We start from the raw sequence: 23,622 nt of genomic DNA, 5'->3' as shown, positions 1-23,622 counted from the left end.
GAATAATGTTCTTTTCATGTGATTTTTAGCCTATATTTCAAATGTTTCCCTCGGACACGCTTCGTCGTGTTTAGGCTTAAGGTTTTATTTTATGCAGGTCTTCACAGTTTTTGTATCAACAGTGATGTATATATACAAATTTTTAATATAGTATAATATAAAATAAAACCTGTTTCAATATTTTTTGGAATCGTACCCTGTAATCTTGTACGAAGCAAATAATTGTCTATAACGCGATGTAAGTTTAAATGCCTGTATGTACAATATTACCAAGTGAAACACTATTTGCCTATTTATGTTCAAATTCAACCTTTAATTTGTAATTGTTTTTATTAATGTAATTCTTATTGATCGTATTCCAGTTCTTCTCAAGGTTTCCTTCTTTCAGTGTTCAATAGTGATGAAAGGTAAAGCAGGACTTATCAAACTTTTTGCGCAGCTAGTTGCACTGATTAAGTACTCAAAGTAGCCAAATTACTATAGGTAATTGCCATAAACTCTTATTAATCACTTATCGTACTTATTGAATTAATAACTTGGATGTAATCTAAATACACTGACGAATAATGCCGTATTCTTATATTAAAATCACAATCTATCGTAACGTGAATCTAGCTGCCCTTTAATTATGAAATTCACTATAACCGCAGGTAAATATATGTCGTTCTTTTCAACTAGTCGATGTACCTGGCGTTAAAACACTAGTTATTCGTTGCCAACTCTGATATACTTCACTATTCTATACCCAACAAAGCGGATTTCTTGTTCTTATATAATAAGCTTCAAATACGTTCCTTTCAGTATTAGTTAAGGCACGATGTAAAACTTCTGTCTTTTGAACTGTATGTTTATGGTTTGGAGATGTTTTGACAAGCCTGAGACAGCTTCTTAATTTTCACAGGACTTGCTAATGTGTTCCTTTAATCTAGTGTCATCTCAGGCATCTCCAAACTACAAAACATACAGTTCAAAAGGCAGAAGTTTTACATCGGGCCACTATTACCTTGAGAAGGAGGGATACGATCAACACCTACATTAATGAAGACAAAATTTAACACTGTAAATATTATGTTTTATATTGTTTAAACTGTTAGCAGTATTCACAAAATAGGCACAAAGTGGTTTCAGAAAGCACACATACAATTGTGACAGTTGGAAATAGAAATAACATGTGCGGACGAAAGTAGAATATGTTCAGACAAAATTTGATGGATGACATAAATATGGTTAGGTAGTTTGAGTAAGATGGTGTTGTAGTTAACTGTTAGTGTATTTGCTAAATACTTGGAATATAATTAATTGAGTTGCTCTTACATTCAGCTTAAGAATAAAGGTGTCGAATAATTTAAATGCGTAGTTTTTGAATGCATTATTGGTGCCGTCGGTCATTGGGAATCTACACAAACAATTGAAAAAAGTGAAATATGTTTCCAATGCGGCTAAGTACATTTAACTTATCGAAACCAATGATAATATCGTTATTATGTGATAAGCATAATGTTCATAGACCATACAAAAATTACAGAATGAGGGTTGAAATTGAACATGATTTGGCAACATTGTCTATATAAGGCTTTAAACTTACGTCGTGTTGGAAGACATATGCTACGAAAAAAGTTAAAAGATTCCAGAAAATATACAGATTTGATTTAGGTGTTAATGCACTAACAAAATTATACTGTATTAAAAAAAAAAAAATAAAAAAAAAGTCATGTACACACCACTGCACTTGAAATATAGGCTTAAAAATACGTGAAAGGAACATTATTCAGGTTAGCTTTGATTATTAGTATATTGTGTTCCATACACTAAATAACGAATTACATTTGTGCATAATTTGAGAAACGTTCAGACATCTTTCGCATCTGGTCTGGTGTGCAGAATCTCCTGGTTTAAATCTAATTGAAAACCTATGGGACTGTTTGCACATCAGGCAGAACGCAGAAATATGCATTTCCGTACTTTGCTGAAGCGACAGGCTCTGTTGATGAGCGAGAAGATTTACAGCGATGTGGAATATCTCGTGAAGTCCCTTCCAAACAAATCTTAAGTTGTTATCTGGACGAGAGATGTGTTACCCTGTATAAAGATAGTTTTGTAGGGGGAGGAGGGTAATGTTTTGTGTGTTATGTGTCTTAGAAAGGTTGGCATGATCCTAATCAAAATTTCTACAAATTTGGAGTTGAGCAACTCGTTTTCTCATATTTCTTTTAAAGATCACAGTTCTATTTCGTGTAACCCCCACATTTTGTTCAAAGGTATGTAAGCATCCTGCATATATACTAATAGACATAATGCCATTTGAAAGCAAATAGCTTGCTACACTCCTTATAAGTACAAAGAGTCCCCGAGTTACGCAAATTCAACATCCGTAAATGTATGCTTATGTAAGAAATTTCCGACGTAAGTGAAATTTACAAACTGTGCTTAGACCTCAAGTAAGTACATCACTTCCTCTAACATCGTTGATGCGGGATTTATAGACTTAGATGATGAACCTTAGGTAATTAACTATTGTTAAACTATTATGAACCATTTTTATTTCCTTTTAGATCGGCGTTGTCAGAATATAAGTTTATGTATCCTATTTATAAAGCATATTATGTAGTTGAGTTTTTGCATTTAAGTATGTTTTCAACTTTTTACGTATTATTTCTTACGTGTTTGCGACAAATCTTAAATTATAATAAAAATTCGACTTATTCAAAGGGCCATATTAATTTCATTTTTATGTCGTAGGTAAATGGCAAATACTGCTGTTGAAATTGATACCCCTTGTTTTGTGAAATGTGTAATGTACTGTAAATAATATTTAGTTTTGTTTCAAATCGTGCAGAAATCCAAAGACGATGCATCTAGTAAGAGCAGTGTTCTGAAATCAGATTCGGTGAGTCGCAAGAAATCTGGAAAGAAGTTATCAAGTGACGGTGAAAGCGACGTTGAGGATTCATTAAGTGATGGCGACTACAGTGACGTGGATTTTGCTCCAAAACAAAAGAAGAAGCGTAGTTCAAGAACACCTAAGACTCCTAAATCTGCAGGATCACGCACTCCGAGGACTCCTAGAGCTGGGAAAATTCATTTAACACCAAGTGTACAGACTACACCAAGAACACCTAAATCAAACCAGGTTGGTTGCTATTATTGTTATTATTATTATTATTATTATTATTATTATTATTATTATTATTATTATTATTATTATTATTATATAATCTTAAGAAAACTGACAAGTTCTTTTAATATATTATCGGGATAATTGTATTTATTGAACAGACGTATAGATTTTAATAGGTATGTATATTTTTTATAGTATATTTGTATGTTTGACGGTATCCTTGTTTTAAGGACAATTTTAAGATAATTGACTAAGTATTTTAATGAAGAATGAAATAATTATGTTTGTCCAGACAGATAAAAATTCTATAATCTTAAGAAAAGTGACAAGTTCTTTTAATATATTATCGGGATAATTGTATTTATTGAAATGTATATTTTTTATAGCATATTTGTATGTTTGACGGTATCCTTGTTTTAAGGACAATTTTAAGATAATTGACTAGCTATTTTAATGAAGAATGAAGTAATTATGTTTGTCCAGACAAGACACAAGTCATAAAATTATGTGTACATTATAGGATAAACAATGACCTCCTATCGTCGAAACAAATGTATTATTAATATTAAAAGGAATATAAGATGTGTGTTATAACCCTTAGTTCTATGACTAAGTGCTGTATTTTTGCTATCTGGCTGTTCATGGCACTAAAAATAAATTTATTATTATTATTATTATTATTATTATTATTAAGGAAGAAGAATATTCTGTGAACAGTGTCAGATCACAGTAACTAAAACTGACTTACCAAAAGCAGCTAGAAAATAAAATTTTATTGTGAACCTTTTTAGCAAGGTATTATTGCTTTCGTTATCACTGATTTTATATTGCATTATTAGCGTACCATAAAACGTACATTTTTAATGAATGAATGGGATGTGGGTACTAACTGTTACGTGAATATGTTAACGTGTTTACTCCGGCTTAGATAACGAATCCGGCTTAGATAATCACTCTAGCTGCCTGTTGTAAAAATAAACAGCATTCAAAAATTAGCATTTATTCAAGTTTCGTGTGGAGTAGCATTATAGTCTCGTAAGGCCCACTAGCGTGGTCCTAATAAAAGAGATAGTAATACTATGAACTTAATGTTTATAAGATAGTCATAGATATACGGTTAGGAGATATCTAGTTTCTAAGGAACGTACAGCATAGAAAGCATTTAAGGACACACATTAGAAATTCGTGAATCTGACCCAAAATCGGTACACAAGATGATGATGATAGTGATATCTTAATAGCCCATAAACTTCCTAACATTCGCACTAGCAGTTGTTTGGGTAGATACAAGTTTCTTTAAACGGCTTTCATTTTCCCATACCTTTGTCTTTTCATGCGGAATGTCAGATTCGACTGCTTCTAATTTTGAGCCTCAAGTCAGGTTGAGGAGAGACTTACCAGTTTTTGACATGATACCTAAAAACTATTTAAATTATGCCCTGGTTTTTCTTTTGCTTTATTTTATTTCTTTTACAAAGAAAATTCGATAAAAGACACGGGCAACACCTCAAAGGAGAAATAAGAGTTATTAATATAAAATAAAAACTATTAATATTTGTCTAGAGTATTGTATTCCATATTTGCTGTAGATCTTGGCATAGCAGGGCAATGGTGGTTGAGCTCGGCTGGCGATCAGGTGCCTTGCCATTGTGTCCACACAAGCTCAACATGACTTAGACCCAAACACTTAGCAGGTCAATGTAGAAGGCGTATACTTTTTAGAGCATTCTGTGTTGCCGTGGCAATATGCGGAGGAATGCTACCCTGCTGGAAGACGAGTCTTGGGAACGTAACATGGATGTCAGAAGAGAGGATTGACGACTTCACGAATGCACAACCACTAGTTGTAGTCCCCTGAATGGAGACCAAATGCGAGAGGAAGTTGTAGCTTATTGACTCCTGTAATAGTGTGTCTGATGTTGGTTCTGTATGGCGAGTGCTAACGCACACACAGTGGATTTTCCTGCTTATCTACATGTGCATGGTCGTCACTATATCTGAGATTGAAACGACTTTTATCTCTGAATACCACTCTCCATCCTTTTTGCCCTTGTAGTCCCTTCCGACACCACCAAAGACCTTCTCGGTAGATACTCTACGATGTTAGTGATAATTGTGTGAGAGGGAACGCTGAACGTAGAACTCCCTCCAGCAATCGATTGTTTAGTATTCGTTTGCACACGTGGGGACTATGGAAGCTCTAATTGCACTTCCGATTGCAATCTTGTTAATTAGGGCAGGACTAATTATCCTGTGTAGGTGCTCCCAGTGTATCGCTGCGAATTAACGTATTTTAAGAGGGTTCTTTTCCTCCAATTGTGTTCAGCCATACACACATGTGACATGTCGTCTAATCGTTTCATATAGGACGTATCATGACCCATATGGTCGGCAGTTCTGCGAAATTATCACCTGATCTCTCGGAATCCCACTATACTCGCAATACTCTTCCACGTAATTACACAATAGGCGTTTGCACACATTCGTGTTTTACGACAATTTTTCAACTATTAACGGTCAGCTACCCTTCTACAATGGCCGCTATGCTGGGACTTGTAAAGCAAGATCACCTTCCCATCTATAGGCATTCTTTTATGAAATTTCGAGTTAGACGACGAGGTATGTGGTGTTTTCTTAAGTGTTTCCACCAATGGATATTTCATCTTTCTCCCTCCCTCTTTTTCTTAGCTGTTTCTTGATATTTGCACTACTTTGTAAGTGATAAGTATATACTGCTGTAGTAATACTAATGTTAAAATGTGCATTTTTCAGTCATCAGCTAAGAAAAGAATGCATACCCCGTCGCTTCCTTCTCGACAAAGCGCCGTTGGAACGCCTCGAGGAGCACTTGAAGAGGCAAGAGCACGACTACATGTATCTGCCGTTCCTGAATCTTTGCCTTGCAGAGAAAATGAATTTGCGAATATTTATACCTTCCTAGAAGGGAAGATCGTGGATGGCGCTGGAGGGTAAGTGAAATTTCAGTCACTTTTTATGTTAAGATGATGTGTGAAGGAAGAAACATACACGACAAACGGAAACATAATATAAAGCGTGTCATATTAAAAAGGAAAATACACAACACTTTCGGAAGCTTTATTACCCTTGTTCGTGGGTACGATTATAGCGAAGAAAGGCATATAAACTTCATTTTACAATTGTGTTCAGAATTCGTTCGTGCAAGCTTATTGTCAAAGCATTGAAGTAGAGAACTTTGAAAAGCGAAATAAGTGTTATGCCTTTTAAATGATTGTGCTGGCAGCCTCCATATCCAAGCGGCTAATGCACTAGATCCCAGATTCCGCGGATACGCACCTATTGCTGCTAGAAGCCAGAGGAGTGATTCAGATTGTATCAAGCAGTAAGTTCTGGTCTATATACACTAGCTACCAAAAAGTCACCGGTCGCCCCACAACTTTCGGAATGAAACAAATGACGTACCTAATATCAGGTAGGGCCTCCTTTGGCCTGAATCACAGTATGTATCCTTCGAGGAAGGCTTTCCACCAGTTGCTGATAGGTAGGTGGGATGGCAGCCCACTCCTCCTGCAAGGCGGTTCCAAGTGCGGCAGTTGAATTTGGACGAGTTGGTTTGGACCTTAAACGCCGCTCCAATTCATCCCACAGATGTTCCGAGGGGTTTAAATCAGGCGATTGAGCAGGCCACTGGAGTCGTTGCACATTGTTCTCGTCATACCACGATATAACATTGGCAGCTTTATGGCAAGGAGCATTATTATCCTGATAGTAACGTGGCTCCATTCCAAAGAATTTCCACAATGTGGGAAGCACTAAATAATCCAAAATGTCCAGATAATATGCATTCGTCATGTTGTGCATGTTAGGCACAATAACAAGCGGGCGTAAGCCGAAATAACAAAATGCACCCCACACCATTACACCACCACCACCAAATTTGTCACAATGCAGTTTGGTAAGAAGTGTTCCCCGGATTATCGCCGAACCCACACTTGACCATCTGACATGAAACAAGTGTAGCGTTATTTATCACTCCATAACACATGTTTCCATTGGTCTAGAATCCAATTTCGATGAGCGTTACACCATGCCAACCTCCTGGCTTTGTTCGTTGGAGTGATGTGTGGCTTGTGGGCAGCTTCTCTACCCTGGAAATAAGTGCGTGCAGTTCTGTCTTGACAGTGTTCAGTGAAACTGATGTGCCCGACGCAGTGTGGAACTCGTGCTGGATGTCAGATGTAGTTTGACGGGGATTGCTGGATACACTAGTTTCAAGAGTTCCCGGTCAATGTCCGTCAATTTCTTGGGTCGTCCGGGCCGTTTAGAGACATTGATGACACCGTGACGTTTCCATTTCAGGATTACATCATCCACTGTTGATTTTGGGTGGCGTAATTGGGCACTAATAGCACGATTCGACAAACCCGCAATATAATAACCAATGATGACTCCTCTATCGAACTCACTAAGTTCTTGTCTGTGCGCCATTTTCAGTCAAACTGACTCCTCGCCTGGCGCACTATCACTGATAATGCCTCTGCACTGAAACAAATGACTGGCGTGGTGCAGGTTGCTCTGGATTCCGTACGGCGATGTCAGCAGACTGACCGGTGTCTTTTTGGTAGATAGTGTAGTCTCGGTACTGCTATCAATGTTAAATTCCAATGATGTCGGTCAATCAGCCAATTGAAATGGCTGTACTTTAAGTGAATTCAAGTGCATACTTTATTGTTATGTCCCCTTAATTTCCTTCGTTAAAGATTTGCTTTATAGGGGAATTGTAAGGTAAGAAATGTGTTTTAGGTTTAAATTTGGTGGATAAGGGGCTTTTAAGCCTCCACTTCCTCTGCCTTGGCCGATTACTTTCGGACTTACTTATGGCAGACGCAACTGCCTCTTGCCTTTATTCTCTCTTTTATACTTCGATGTTTCTTTATTATCTCCCTGTCTTTTCGGCTGTCAAACCTCAGCAGATTGAGGTGAGGCACATTTTTTTTTTCAGCATGGCACCTAGTATTTAAAACCATGCCCTTTTATTTCACTCTCTCTCTCTTTTGTGTTTTATTTTCCTTTATTTATCCTTTTATATGCAGAAGATAACCTGAAAGAAAAAAGAAAATAATTGATTAGTGCGTAATATAAATGATTGGGAAGCAACGCATTCACCGTCCTGAAAAGTAAAAAATTAAAAAAAAAATAAAATAAAAAGTAAACAAAACACAGTGTAAAAAACATCTTCTCATTTGGTGTTAACTGTCGTGTAGTTTCTTCTTTCTTCCATGATTCTGTATGCGTTTATCACGCTGTTTCTCATAAGTGTTAATTGCACTAACACACACACAATAGTAAAAGAAGTTATAGAAATAAAAACAACATAAATAAATAAATAAATAAAAAGAAACGTAAGTTTGTACTATAGTTCTAAGTGTTCGCTAGAACTTTGAAATTGTTTCTGTTAGAATTTGATTTTGTGTGTGTGTAGGGTGTGTGTGTGGGGGGGGGGGGGGAGTGTTTGTGTTTGTTTTCAAAGTGCTATTTGTTCAATTACCTTCTTCGTTGGGTTCTTTCATTCCATAGGTTTCTCACTACATGCTCTGTTATTTTTTGAAAGATCGAATTTTGTTCTATCCTGCCGTAAGCTAGTCCAATCTTTATCACTAAGTTCACCTCTGAGATTCCTTATTTCTTCACTAGTTACGTAATTTTCTCAATTCCATATTACGTGTTCAGCTGTTTGGACTTCTCCACATAAACACATTTCTTCATTTTCAATATTTAATCTTTTCAAATGTGTTTTGAAGGGTCCATGTCCCGACAGCGCTTCCATACTTTCCTTCTTTATTTCACCAATTTCTTCCCTTACTTTGATAGTTGGTATGTATTCTTTGAGTTTTTCTCCTTTTGTTGTGATGTACCATTCCTCTTGCCATTTTCTTTCTATCAACATATTTAGTTCATCTTCGTTGTTCGGATTTGTATCTAGGATCTGTATTAATTTTATAGTTTCATTATTTGTTTTCCATCGTTTTATAGCCTCCCTTAGTATTTGGTAGTGGATAAGTTCTTCTAGTGCAAGTATCTGTAAGGATTCTATCTGTAAGGATTTTATCGGTAATGTTTTGATTATTCCTATTCTAATTAAAACTTCTCTCTGAACTCTGTTTATTTGTTCCCTTAATTTTTTATTTGCAAATATTCTGTAAGTCCAGATGTTGGCACAGTATTATACTGGTGGCATTATTACAGCATTGTTGTACGTTTGTAGGGTCTTTCTGGGTATCTTATAGTCTTTTCTTGCAATTGTGAGTATTTTATGTGCTACTTTCTTTCGTTTGTCAGTTAAGTTTTCGACATGTTTAGCGTAGTTCAGTTTATCGTCAATCCATACTTCCAAATACTTGAATTCTTTCACCCTTTCAATTTTTTGGTTGTTAATCTTGAATATTGGGTCTCTTTGTATAGATCGCCCGAATATCGTGTATTTAGTTTTATTTCCTGATAGTTTCAGTTTATTTCGCACCATTTTTGAAGCGTGTGTAAGACTTGGTTCCCTTTCCTCTCAATTTCTTCTCTTGATCATGCTGATACGACTATTGCGATATCGTCTGCATAGCCGACTACTCCTTTCGTGTCTTCAGTAATTTCCAGTGTTTTTAGGCAGGGTTCGATATCGATGTCCCACATCGTTGGGCTGCATATGGATCCTTGTGGACATCTCTTTGTTGTATATGTGTTAATGTTATTATTTGGTGCCTTGTAAGTGACCTGTCTTTCGTTGTATTATTCTAACATTAGTTGGTATAGTGATTTAGGTACTTTCATTTTTTTAAATTGTTTTAAGAGTTATGGCCACCACGAATTGTCAAAAGCTCCACTGATATCAACATAGATTACTACCTGGTACTTATCTATTTCTCCATTTTCTATTAATTCTAAAAGTCTCCTTATAGTTGTCTCCGTACTTTTCTTCTTTCTAAAGCCATGCTGTAGCTTATCTCTTTCTATGTTTCGACATTTGCTTAGTCTGTTAGTGATCACTCTTTCGAATATTTTTCCTATTCTATTAAAGAGACACATCGGTCTATATGCTTTAGGGTCATCATTTCTTTTATCTTCGCTCTTTTTTATTATTACTAAGTTTGAGTGTTTCCATATTTTAGGAATTCTTTTCGTCTTGAGACATAAATTGTAGAGTCTTCATAGATATGGTGACCATGTATCTGCATTTTCCAGGAAAATTTCTGATTTTATCATGTCTGGACCTGCTGCTTTCTTCTTTTTTTTAACATTTTTATGTAATTACTTATTTCTTGATTGGTTGTTTCTTCCATAATTTCGTCGTTTGTTGGTAAAATTTTCATTTCTTCCCTCATTTGTTTGTGCACCTCGTCATCGTCTTCTTTTTCGTACTTAGGTAAAAGTTTTTCCATTAAAAATTTTATGGTGCTCTTCCATCCTTCAGTAAAAATTCCGTCATCTTTTCTTAAGGTTGAGAGAGTTGTTGGCTTCTTTATTTTCTGACTAATTATTTTATATGGTTCACCCCAAATATCTAGGTTAGTATTTTCTTTAAGGTAGTTCTTCCAACTATTTACTTTCATTTCTTTTATTTTGTTTTCATATATTTCTTTTTGCTCCGAGTATTTTCTTAGTCGTATTTGTTTCAACTCTATTTCCCACGTCTCTTGATATAATTTCCTAGCTCTTCTCGTTTTTAGTTTTAAGTCTTTTAGTTCATTATTCCAAAATGAGTTGTTTTTATTTGATTTTCCATATAATGTTCGTGTTTTAGTTGAACTTTGGATTGCTTTAATTATTCCAGTTTCCAATGTTTCAGCTATTTAATCAACATCGCTATCGTCTTCAGTTTGTGGCAGTTTAATTGTCTCCCAAAATTTAGTCCAATTTATTCTTTTAGTGTTATATATTACAGTTTTATCGTTTTCATTTAGATTGTTAGAATTTGTTTTGGTGCTTATCTCGAATAGTATTACGTTATGATCACTTAGGGTAGCCGCGTCTAGTACCCTCCAATTTGTTTTGTCTACTCCTGTATGTGGGTGGTTGACCTTCCTCATTTATTACTACCAGATCACTTTCTGCTATCATTTCTTCTACTTTCTGTCCCCTGTCGTCTGTATATCTACTCTGCCAAATTGGAGATTTAGCATTCGCGTCCGCGCATATAAGTATGTCTTTGTGTTTGTGTCACAGAATTTGGTCATGGTATTTAAAAAAGGTTCCATATCGAGACAATACTGACAGTAACAGTTTAATATCATAATATCTCTATTTTGTGATTTAAGTTCTATACAATTTGTCCACGGGTCACTAAACTGGATTAGATTTAGAATTTTGTAGTTTTTGTTTCTGTTCACTATCACTGCCATAGGTTTATCTCCAATGTGGTTTGAGTTTGGTTTCCCTCCTCGTGAGTTTTGTTTTTCACCTGTGTTATTTATAGGTTTCTCTCCTGCGAACACTATTTCTGTTTTTCCCATTATTGTTAGTTTTTTGTTTTTAGTATAGGGTTTTTGTATTAAAATTATGTCTATATCTTCCTTCTCAGCGAGTTCTTTTATCTCGTCCATTACTGTAATTAACCCACCTGCGTTTATCTGCATAATTTTTATTCTTTCATCCTTTCTCAGTTCACCCATGCCTGTGGTTAAAGGTTATATATTTTAACGTGGGTGTGTGGCCACTCCGCTCTGTGGTCAAATACAATACGTCCATACAGTTTGGCAGATTCCCTATACACTTTCTCCAAGTCGAGGGTCTTCTTTCTTCTTTTGTAAACTGATTTCACGTGTTTAAGCAGTTGTTCTGGGTCTGAGGTTATCCCGTTCGTTTCAAGTTCGATTTCGTCTATGTCTTCGAGTTGTGGGAAGGATATCGTTTTTCCTTTCTCAATATGGTACCTAACCAAGAGTCTTAGGGCCATTGTCAATAACTTGGTCTCCTCTAATCTTCCTAGGATCATTTGGGTATTTTGGGGGTCCTTTGAGTCTGTATTTTCACTTTTTCTTGCTCTTGTTAGTAGTCCATCCATTTTGTCAGTCTCTCTTCACTCTGTTCTCTTCTCCATCTCTTTGATATTATCTTCCTTAATTTTGTTTTGTAAATGCTCTAAATTCTTCTGTTCTTTCCCCATAAGCTACCGTTTCACTACTTCTTTCTCATGGTATTCTAACGTTAATTTGGCTGTATTGAAGAGTTGTTTATCAGGTATTTTCATTTTTAAGGTTAGTTTCTTGGAATTTCTTATTACTTTATATATTGTTTTTATGACTTCTTACGGTGGTTTACCCCTCAGTCCCATTGAAAGTGCTGAAGCTGTGATTTCTTTCCTAATTTTATCTTTACTTAATGTAACCGTTTGTATATATTTTAGTACAGTTTCCAAATCTTCCATAGCTTCTTGCTTTCTCGATTTTATATGCAAAAATTTTACTTGATATTTATTTGTGGAGTAATACTCTCTGACCACGTGTTCGTTCGCTTCTTTTATATCTAAATAGTTCATTTTGTTTGTCAAAATTTTCATGTGTTTAGGCCACTTTCTCAGCAAATCCTTTTGGAAATGTCACTTAATCTGGGTTTATAAGGTGCACTATGCATGTATTTGTATTTTCTAAATCAATGAAACCTTCTTCTATTGTTAAGACCTTTTCGATGATACTTATTGGTGTTGATTCTTCCAACCAAGTTTCGAATTTTGTTTTGGAGATCAGATTTCTTCTAGCTTCAGATCTTTCTTTATCCCGTAGTTTATTCGACTGGCTTTTCCTTTTCTTTTTGTTTCTTTTTCCACATTCTTTTCCTGTTGTTTATTGAAAAATCTTTCGGGATACTTATCCATTAAAATTCTATCCTAGAAATGGTCCGCTCGTAAAACATTTTATATGTAGCGCAGTCGTTCTCATTTTTTGCATCACACTTCTTTTTCCTTCTGTTACATTGTATGCATACCTTGCTCTTATTCTTATATTCACAGATAGCACGTTCATGACCTTTATTCCCGCAATGGGAGCATATCTTTTCTTCTTCCTTGCAGTGTTTACTTACGTGTGAATAGTCTAGGCATAAAGTACATTTTGGTATTGTGATGAAGTCCTTAATTCCATGAACTTCATACATAAGGTATATTCTACCTTCAGATATTAGTTTCCTTCTCATTGTGGCCGATGTCTTAATCACTAGATGGCATTTATCTTTATTCTTCGGACCGGTTTTATATCTTGCATGGCTTGTTCTATTTCCTGTTCTTCGAAGTTTTGCTCAATTAATGTTTCAACTATCTCTTCGTTCTCAAAATCAGCTGGAACATCGTATATTATTAGTAAAGATTTTTTTCTTTTTTGGCTTTTCTACTTTCACATTTTCATGTAATTCCCGGATGTTCATTACTTTTTCCTTATCTGTGATCTATGCTGTTTCAACAATCAGAGTGTTTTTCGTTTCCTTCAAAGATGTGATTTTAATTTTGTCTTTTGATGGATTCACTGATTTAACAAAATTTTCTCTGACTTGTTTAATGTTCTCATTATTTTTAGCCTTCAGAAACAAAGTTGATTTCTGTTTGTTTCTAGTGTTTTCTATTATTTGTGTACGTTTTGTTATTTGTTTCTGTGCAGTTTGATCTTTACTCGCGATAGTTGAATTCAGTTGATACTCTTCCGTTTTTATTTCTTTTTGTTATTTTGCTTTGTTTATTTCTGCTCTTAACTGTTTATTTTCTTAACTTCTACTTTCAATTGACTGTTTACTTCTTCAGCTCTAGCCTGTTTGATAACCCATCCTAACAGATGCTTGTTTATGCTGCGAGTTATAGCTGAACTAGCTTTACTCCTTTTTACCACTTGCTCTGCGAAGCTTAATGCCACCTTGTATTCTTTTATTAAATCTTCCTCCATCTTTTTTATTTTGTCCATCGTCGTCTTTACCATCTTCGTCATCGTTTTCCAAAATTGAACTGTTACTTCGGTCTTCTTCTATGTTTATATCCGACCCTGCTGGGGTACCTTGCTCCTTTTTCTCGTTATCCTTTGAATCCGGCGTCTCTCTTAAACTTTTGTCACTTTGTGAAAGTGTTTTTTCCACTCTTTTCTCTTGTTTTCTCTTCTACATTAACTTTGCTCACATTTTGTGATCTCAAACTTGTAGTTTGCCTTTGTTCCTCATCCAATTTGTCAAGCATGTCTGTGTAATTACTACCTGAGTATCTTGGTTTTCGTTCCATTGCTCGATCCATTTTTTAAGGAACTATCATCCAACAGTGTTTAATGAAATTCAGCTGTTCTGAAAGTATACACTAATATCGTGAAAACAAAGAAAGTAACAAAAATAGTGGTGATTGTATTGCACACAAATAGTAGGGTAAATTTATTCATACTATCTGATTCAAACGCTCTGATGCAAGAATGGATTCTGATGTAAGATACAATAAATTGGAATGAAGCTACCGGTGACCTAGTACTCGAATTCACTGCAAACCGTAATTTTGGATACTAATCTGGACCAAAAAAAAAAAAAAAAAAAGCATTAGATTCATGTAAGTTCGTTATTTCCTTTCGAGATGCGATACTGTATTCGCTTTCAAATGTACGATGGATGACTATATAAACAGTGCAAAGTAAATATTTGAGTATATTCTAAATCATGATCGTATACCTGTGTCTTTCATGAATTAGAGGTTAATATATAGTGGAATTTAAGAGTGGACACAGGCTGTATATTCGTGTATGCCCGTTATTACATCACTGAATACCAGTAACAAACAGGTAATATAAATGGATTAAGTTCTACTGTTGTTTGTATTCAGTGTTACTAGAGAGTATGTTCTAAAATATTTCTCTTGTTTTTAATTTCTTTTACAAACTAGCTAAAGTACTCCGTATGGCCCATGAATAAAGAAGTGACGCAGAAAAGTTCTAAATAGCCTATGGTTTGTTCCTTACAGTTACGTAAAAGTATGCCAAGCCAACGGTGAGGTTTCAGCTTTTATATATGTAATTCTAGTTCTAAATAGCCTCCAGTCTCTTCCCAACAGTTATCTGCAAGCATGTCAAGCCAACAATGTGGCTTCACTTTTATATAAAATCAAATTCTAAAGATGTTGCAGTCTCTTCTCTGCAGTTATTTGGAAATACACCATACTAAAGGTCTGGATTCTAATTCTAATTCTAATCAGCCTCCGGTCCTTTCCATAGACTTACGTAAAAGCATACCAAACAAACGGTGTAGATTTGTGTGGCGGACAAGCATACAAACATACACTCATTCAATTTTATATAAATAATTTAATTACTCTTCTTCGGTAAGCAATAGAGCCTGGGTGGAGTCCCTCCGTTCGTCCAAAGATTTCTTTTCTGAGTGTTTCAACTCTGTTCCATACGCGATTTTATTGTGGCAAATGTTATATTCCGTGTTAGTAGCTATTTATTCCTTTCTTTTCTAGATGTATGTACATCAGTGGTGTGCCTGGCACAGGCAAAACAGCTACTGTTCTAGAAGTAGTGAAAAGTCTTCAGCGAAGTCATAAGGAAGGTGATCTACCGGAATTTCAAGTAAGTTTTCAATTCTTTTGTTTCTGCATAATATTGATTCAGTTATGGTTTATTTCATCTTTCAAGGTGGTAGGATTTCTTTGCTCATTCGAAAGAAGACTGCAGACTTATTTAATAATAATAGGCTTATATCTCAAAATCTTATATATATATATATATATATATTGGATCAAAAGATCCAATATATTTCATTCAAAAAGTTTCTTGTACGCCTAATATCTGGAGAACTACGTATAGTGTAGCCAAACCCAAACTATCACTTAACTCAGTATGATGTGTTTATTCCGTAGAAAATACGAAAACTTGATTTAGGGACCGTTCAAAAATTTTGTGGCCTCTGATCCCAAAACTAATTATTGGCCAAGATCGCAATCTTTTGATGCATTTTGTGATCATTCCTGAAATTCTTGTTCTCAGAATACGATAAACGCTTTATTTTTATGTGTAAAATCTCTAAATTGTACCACTACTTACTCTTCTGTTTCTTTATATTTTCAGTACGTAGAGATCAATGGAATGCGCCTGACAGAACCAAGACAAGCATATGTACAAATCTTACTTGCACTAACTGGGAAGAAAGCTACTGCTGAACAGGCTCAGCAGTTGCTTGAAAAGAGATTTAGTCGGCCAGCACCTCGAAGAATTTCAACTCTCTTGTTAGTTGATGAGGTATGTCAGACATATTGGATGAAATTCATTCATCAGTCTGTTACTAATATTCATTAGCTTGTCAATTCTGGCTCTTCAAAGACCAACTGAGTTTCTTTTCTTTTCTTTAGTTTTTACTGTAACATGTTGCTGTCTTAGTCTAACAGGAGGAGGAGGAGGAGGAGGAGGAGGAGGAGGACGATGATGATGATGATGATGATGATGATGATGATGATGATGATGATGATGATGATGATGATGATGATGATGATGATGATGATGATGATGATTATTATTATTATTATTATTATTATTATTATTATTATTATTATTATTATTATTATTATTATTATTATTATTATTATTATTATTATTATTCAGAAAAAATATTAGGCTGTCAAAGATCATAACAAGTAGCAGTCGAAGTACTATCAAAGTGACAGCCCTCTCCGCTGGTATACTGGCTAAGCGCGTGCGTTTTGTGTACATGGTCCCGGGTTTGATTCCTGGTGGAAGAACGTTAAAATTTGAGCACATTACGATGATTGAGATTCCGCCTTAAACTGTACATGGATGTGTCATATAACCTCAGTCCTGAAAAGAAACGCTAAACTTGAACAAACAGAACAAAATGGCTGACAGTGGCTATCTTAGTAACTCAGCTGTTATTATCCTTTTGTTTTGTAATTTTACGATAGAACTGTTGTCTACAGGGTGATTCCAAATGGTGAGGACAATATTTTTACAGTAAATGAATATATATAAAATCTAGGATCGAAAGGTACGTCCTTTCAGAGGTTTTTAAGTTGACGAAGGTGGAGGAAAATAACTCTTTAATGTTACCTGGTTCAAGAACTGTAAGAACTAGGAAAGGTATTTTGATAAATTACAATCTGGTAATCACTTATTCTAAATATCTATTTCAGAATCATGTAATGAATTTTAAGGAAAAGTACATCTAATGTCGGATAGTTTCTAAATGTAATAGGCTCTCCCGTGGATAATTTGTTGTAAGATAGCACTAGAGAGCAAAATTTTCATATTTAGATACTAGTTTGTAATATCTGGAATTGCATGTTTGAGATTCCATAGTTGTTTTGGCCGCTTGCAGCTCTCTACATATTTTTCTGTAGGTTCGTTGGAAGTATCGTGTCTGTTATTGTGTAATGGGTCACCTCCCGAAGTTTGTCCCCATCGTGCGCAGCCTTACATTCTTCCCTATCTTGAGCCAGAATTGTCATTTCCTTGTGCTTTTTTTCCTATAACTTGTATTATGTGGTCCGTATATTTCAGTCACAGTTTTCTTGTTTTGGTTTTTCATCCTTTACTGTTCATTTCCCTAATTCTTAAAATAATTTATTACTTCAAGCTTATACACCCTAGAGTTTTTTCCTTCCTATTATATATATATATATATATATATATATATATATATATATATATATATATTAAAAAATCCACTATTTTAATTCCTTTCTTTCTAATCATTTCATTCACCTGTTGGCTTGTTTTGTACCCTTACCTTATCCTCCTCCATTATTATTATTGTTATTAAGAGATTTCAACGGTAGATATCTTTTCTTTAGAAGCATTCATTTTTTATGTCTCCTGCGAAATTTATGTGAATGGATAAAGTATCTTTTGATATCGAATTGTCTTTGACTCTACAGTATTCAAAGATAGTTATATATATATATATATATATATATATATATATATATATATATATATATATATATATATATATATATATATATATATTAATTTTTCGTTAATATTATTATTATATTTGATATTTGTAATATTTGATTAATTTACTTATTTTAGTTGGATCTGTTATGGACAAAAAGGCAAGATGTAGTGTACAACTTACTAGATTGGCCGAGTAAAGTTAATTCTCGTTTAATTGTTCTTACAATTGCTAACACAATGGATCTTCCAGAAAGGCTACTAATGGGGAGAGTAACCAGCAGATTGGTAAGTCTTAATATTCACATACATATTCTCTATATTACATTTACTATAATTTTACTGTAAGTAAAATTAGTAGTAATCTCTTTTGTATCCTTTAAGGATTTTTTTTCTATCGACTGTTCTTTTCCATATTCTGTAAAATAATAATAAAATATCGTGGTTCCGGGTTCGATTACCAGTGGGGGTACAGTTGAACAACCAAGTGGTTCTGATTCCACTATAATCAGTAGGTCCACGTCTCCTTTAGCCTAGCAGGCATAACCGTAGGACGTTAAACTAAGTTAAACTAAATCAAACCAAACCATAAACAACAAAATACTACAGGTTCATATAGCAACCAATAAAAAGTTAAACTTCGAAAAGTTTATATCATTCAAAAGCGATAGTATGCTTAAATTGTAGCAAATTAATGTTAAATAAAACAGATCGAGCCAATTTCTGTTGTAAACCATACTATTAGGGTGGTATTCAGCAATTTTTAAAGGAAAGTTGAAAATTTACCCTCCCTCCAAAAATCGAAACATTAAAAGCTTGTTTCTCGCAAAATGTTAATACTTCGAAAGCAGTATTGAGCTCAAATCGTAGCAAATTAAAATTTAAAGAAATCAGATTCCAATACTTTTTTTTCTGTAAACCTACTATTGGGAAGATATTAAGCGATTTTTGAAGAAAGATCGATAAGCCTTGAAGAAAACAAGATTGCATCGTTCGTATTTCATGATGGTAGATCAAAAATGGAGCACTTCCCCACTAATTGATTGTGCTGAGAATGTATAAGAACTATGCGAAATCTGTCGCTTTAATGTAGTCCGTCACTATTCTGGCTAATATTTGCTCCAAGCCACGACACTATTACTGGAAGACATTAGTTTGAGTCTTGGCTTGAGGACTTATGATTCGGATACCATATTAAACTGTAGGTCGATCTTTTGTCTTCAAAGCGTCCTTTCAACTCAGAACAAACATGAATAGTAAGTGTTTTCAAAGGACTTAACCCATATATGCCCACAATATTTTTTGCCGCGAAATTAAGTAATATTTTAAACATTAGTAATAAGGGTGTGTAAGAACCAGAATTTATAAAACCTTTTTACGTTTTTACCTTTTACCTTGTATTTGTACTACTTAACAAGAAAAATGCCTGTTGCGAAAACGCAACAGTTTATTTTAAATCATTATTGCTCTTGAACTTAATGAACTATTATACAATAAATGATACGAATAAAATTCGTTAACCTTACTAAGACATGAAATGTAGTTTTAGTTAATATCTGTTTCAAATTAGAAACACATCGTACATTTCTTCACCAAGGTAAACGGCCATTCGAAAAAAAAAAAAAAAAATCACAAAGGATACTCTACACACAAAGCCATTACGAGTAAGAATTTTGAACCTCTCCACTAGTAGCACCACTTATCCCCGTGTGCTACTTAATGACTTCCAATAGCAAAAGATCGTTATAAAAGAAAATAAAACGCTGCTATTTAATAACGCTACAAATGTTGCGAAAACGCAACTGTGGGCATATATGGGTTAAGGTAATAAAAGAAGGAAACACTATTATATCAAAATATGATAAAACATTAAAAAGTATATAAAAGACACAGACCATTGTGTTAACTTTCTTATCTATATTGATTGTATAAGATTTTTTTAGTAGAACAAGGAGATTATTGTTCTAGAAACTTAGACAGATTCAATTTTAGAATTGATAGAAAAAAATTAGAAATAACGCTACACATATTTGAAAGCACCATTTTAATTTTCATGGCTTAACGTAATTGTTCACTCAACCCAGATACCTAAAAATCTTACTAATAAATTTTCCTATAGCGGAAAAGTCCTTCATTGAGTTAGCAAATCTAGATTATAGATACGTACATACTGAACTTACTTCCGTAACAGGTTTGTTAAAGCTAAAATTGAATGACCATTAATCGGGAACTAAAGGTCTCCACTTAACCAAATTTAAAATGTTCGTAGACCTTAACAAGCTTAATATACGTGTGAAATACCATGGTGTTTGATTCTTGAGCTACTGGCCATCAAGCTTGGGATTTGACTAAAAAAAAAAAATCCAGACCTCAACTTCGATGGCAAATAACTCGAGAACCAAATGTCATAATATAATATTTCGTATGCGCAGTAAACTTATGGTCTATCACCATGCTAAATTTGATCAAAAACGGAAAGCGTTCTATCATTGCTTTTGGTGAAATTTCTTGATTTCACTGAATTCGATAGCCAATAACGTGGAAACTAAAGATCTGTACACCATAATATTTCATACTATGCACGAACATGTACAAAACTCGTCAATCTTTACAACCATATCAAAGTTTGAGATGGGATTAATGTCGTTGATAGCAGGCTTTCCAGTGCTCCTATATTTCCTATTTTTCCTCTATACTTGCGTCTCCTCCTATAAACTCCTATATTTCCTATATTTTAACGAAACCTCTTATATTTTTGTGGCATTGCTACTTCCACTTTTGAAAATAACATGAAATAAGGTGTGGGTGGTTAAAGGGCCTTTTGTCTCCATAGTAGGGTGGTTGCGTGGAGACTTTCTTGTTTTTCGTCCTTTCCTGCTTATTGTCTAAAGATAATTACACCAAACAATATACAGTTAGCGCAAAAAGTATTCATACATTACAAAAGGGAACCAAAAAGAAAGAAATTAGTTTCGTCATATTTATTAAAGAGTTTTATAAATTATCTTCTGCGCTATCAAAAAAGGGCACGACTGACGTTAGTGTTGCCCAGGCAATGATCCAAACCGCATTCTTGAAGATGAATGAACTACAGAAAATTCAAGACGAGCAGAACCAAGAGAAACCGAAGATGGCAAATAACCATATTCACGCACTGAAGAAAATGAAAATGTAACTGATAATTTTACTGTTGTATATATTTCCTTAGATGCACTAAGTTCTGTGTGCTATTGTGTATTTAGATACTTAACAAACCAGCTCTTTGTATCATGTGTTTTCTGATTTTTTAAAATGAAGTTTGTATTGATTTTTACAACTTATGTATATTATTATTTAAAAAAAAAAAAAGTCAACAAAGGGATCGAGGGAAAACACAGGAATGATAGGATCTTGCAAGTGATGAAATTATTCACAACTTGGAGACGTATACTTACAAACACTGATTTTCTAATGCAGATCCTTTGCTACTTTTCCCTTCTTTTCTTATGGTTGTTGCTTAATATTGGTGAGCTACGTACGAAAACATTAAGAAACTTGTATAAAATTTTGCAACGAGATAATTAAGTTATATTTAGGGTAGAATGTATGTTCATATAACAATTGGTGTAATTTCCGTGTGATTTTTTAAATTCCTACCTATTGGATACCTGGTAATTGAAATTTCCTTTCTCACAGCCTCACGAAAGATCCTATATTTTTTCGTCGTGATTTCCTATATTTTTTCCATTAGCACTGGAAAGCCTGTGATACCATACCACATAATAACCTTTCACGAACAAAGAGACTTAAGGAAGTGTAACTCACCGATTTGAATGAAACTTTGCATACTTGTAGAACATCGAAAAATAATCGAAATGTATTTCTTTTATTTCGGCAGTGGTGCGAGTTTAAGGGTAGAAACCATCCTTTGAACGTTAGTAGTAGTCTCCAAGCATAGACAGAAAAGAATAATTTAATGTAGAAGATACTGCCAGGTTTTTTTTTTTTTTTTTTTTTTTTTTTTTTTTTTTTTTTTTCAGCTGATTCAGAATCTGACGTCAAAATTACAAAATTCAAAATGGCAAATTTAATATGGTAATTACAATTACAAAAATCTCCTGGTTTGAAATGCTCTGCAATTAGCCAAGAACATTCATAGTTGGCAAGGGTTACTGAGAGAAAGTTGTAGACTGATTTATAACCCTTTTCTGTACTTATTTTAACGGGATGCTTGACTGAAGTGAGTCTCTACACCTCTTATTATTCGGGTTGCTTCTTTAAAGTGAGTCCCCTCTCCTCTCACTAGTTGGGATGCTTATCTATAGTGATTTATAGTAGTATATTTGGGTCATGTGTTAAACCTTGAAGAACGTAATAGGCGTAGGATTCAGCCTTTTGATGTGTTTTCCTTTAGGCCGTGGAAAAACTTCTTGAGACATTTTCTGACATTGTCCTTCTCTACAACTATAACGTAAATTTACATCTCCGTAATTAAGATTCAATTACTGATTCATAATCAGTTTTTTTCTTCCAGATCTGCAAATCTTATTAAATATGCGGGGTACAAAAACGGTTATTTGCAACAAAAACAACGTGCATTTGAAAATCCTGTAACATTTTGTTTCAAGGTCGTGCAGCATTTTGCGATTTATGCACAATTATTGCCGTAATAAGTTGTGCGTGGTGTAAACAATGTTTATAAATCACACACTTTTTTGTGGAATATCATTATTGTAAAACATTGTCTCAATAAATTTGTAATTATAACAATTGAGGATATATGAAATTTTGACATAGTGAGAGGCGAGGGGACTCACTTTTAGTAAGCACCCCGAATAGTGAGAGGTACAGAGACTCACTTTAATCAAGTATCCCGTTAAATAAGTACAGAAAGGGGTTTCGAATCGGTCTGCAACCTTCTCGCAGTAACCCCTGCCAAATATGATTGTTCTTGGGTAACTACATAGCATTTCAAACCAGGAGAAATTTTGTAATTGTAATCACCATATTAAATCCCTCATTTTGAATTTTAATGTCAGATTCTGAATCAGTTGTCCTAAAATCCCCTGTCAGTATGTTTTCTTCTACATTAAATGATTCTTTTCTGTCTGTCCCAGGAGACCACCCCTAATGTTCAAACGGTGATTTCTATCCTTAAATCTGCACCATTGCTAAAATTAAAAAATACATGTCGATCATTTTTCGATGTTCTACAAGTATGCAAAGTTTCATTCAAATCGGTGAATTACACTTCCTTAAGTCTCCTTATTAGTGAAAGGTTATTATGTGGTATGGTATCACAGGCTTTCCAGTGCTAATGGAAAAAATATAGGAAATCACAACGAAAAAAATATGAAGTTTCGTGAAGCTATGAGAAAGGAAATTTCAATTATCCAATAGGTAGGAATTTAAAAAAAAATCACGGAAATTAACCAATTATTATATGAACATACATTCTACCCTAAATATAACTTAATTATCTCGTTGCAAAATTTTATACAAGTTTCTTAATGTTTCCATACGTAGCTCATTAGTATTAAGCAACGATCATAAGAAAAGAAGGGAAAAGTAACAAAGGATCTGCATTAGAAAATCAGTGTTTGTAAGTATACGTCTCCAAGTTGTGAATAATTTAATCAC

General features: G+C 34.3%; 1 protein-coding gene across 3 annotated transcripts in view; it reads left to right on the top strand.

Moving 5' to 3' along the window:
* Orc1 (origin recognition complex subunit 1) overlaps positions 1-23,622 on the top strand; it is a 128,797-nt gene that overhangs the window by 70,479 nt on the left and 34,696 nt on the right. For all 3 annotated transcript variants that reach the window (XM_081742786.1, XM_081742784.1, XM_081742785.1), the window contains 5 exons: positions 2,837-3,130; positions 5,891-6,087; positions 15,558-15,666; positions 16,165-16,335; positions 18,142-18,291. In XM_081742786.1, the coding sequence (XP_081598912.1) occupies positions 2,837-3,130; positions 5,891-6,087; positions 15,558-15,666; positions 16,165-16,335; positions 18,142-18,291 (921 nt within the window). The remainder of the gene's footprint in view (positions 1-2,836; positions 3,131-5,890; positions 6,088-15,557; positions 15,667-16,164; positions 16,336-18,141; positions 18,292-23,622) is intronic.

Source organism: Thermobia domestica, chromosome 16 (assembly GCF_964235325.1).
Source record: "Thermobia domestica chromosome 16, izTheDome1.hap1.1, whole genome shotgun sequence".
NCBI lineage: Eukaryota > Metazoa > Arthropoda > Insecta > Zygentoma > Lepismatidae > Thermobia > Thermobia domestica.
The sequence above is the reverse complement of the archived record's forward strand: the minus strand, read 5'-3'. Positions and strand labels throughout refer to the sequence as shown.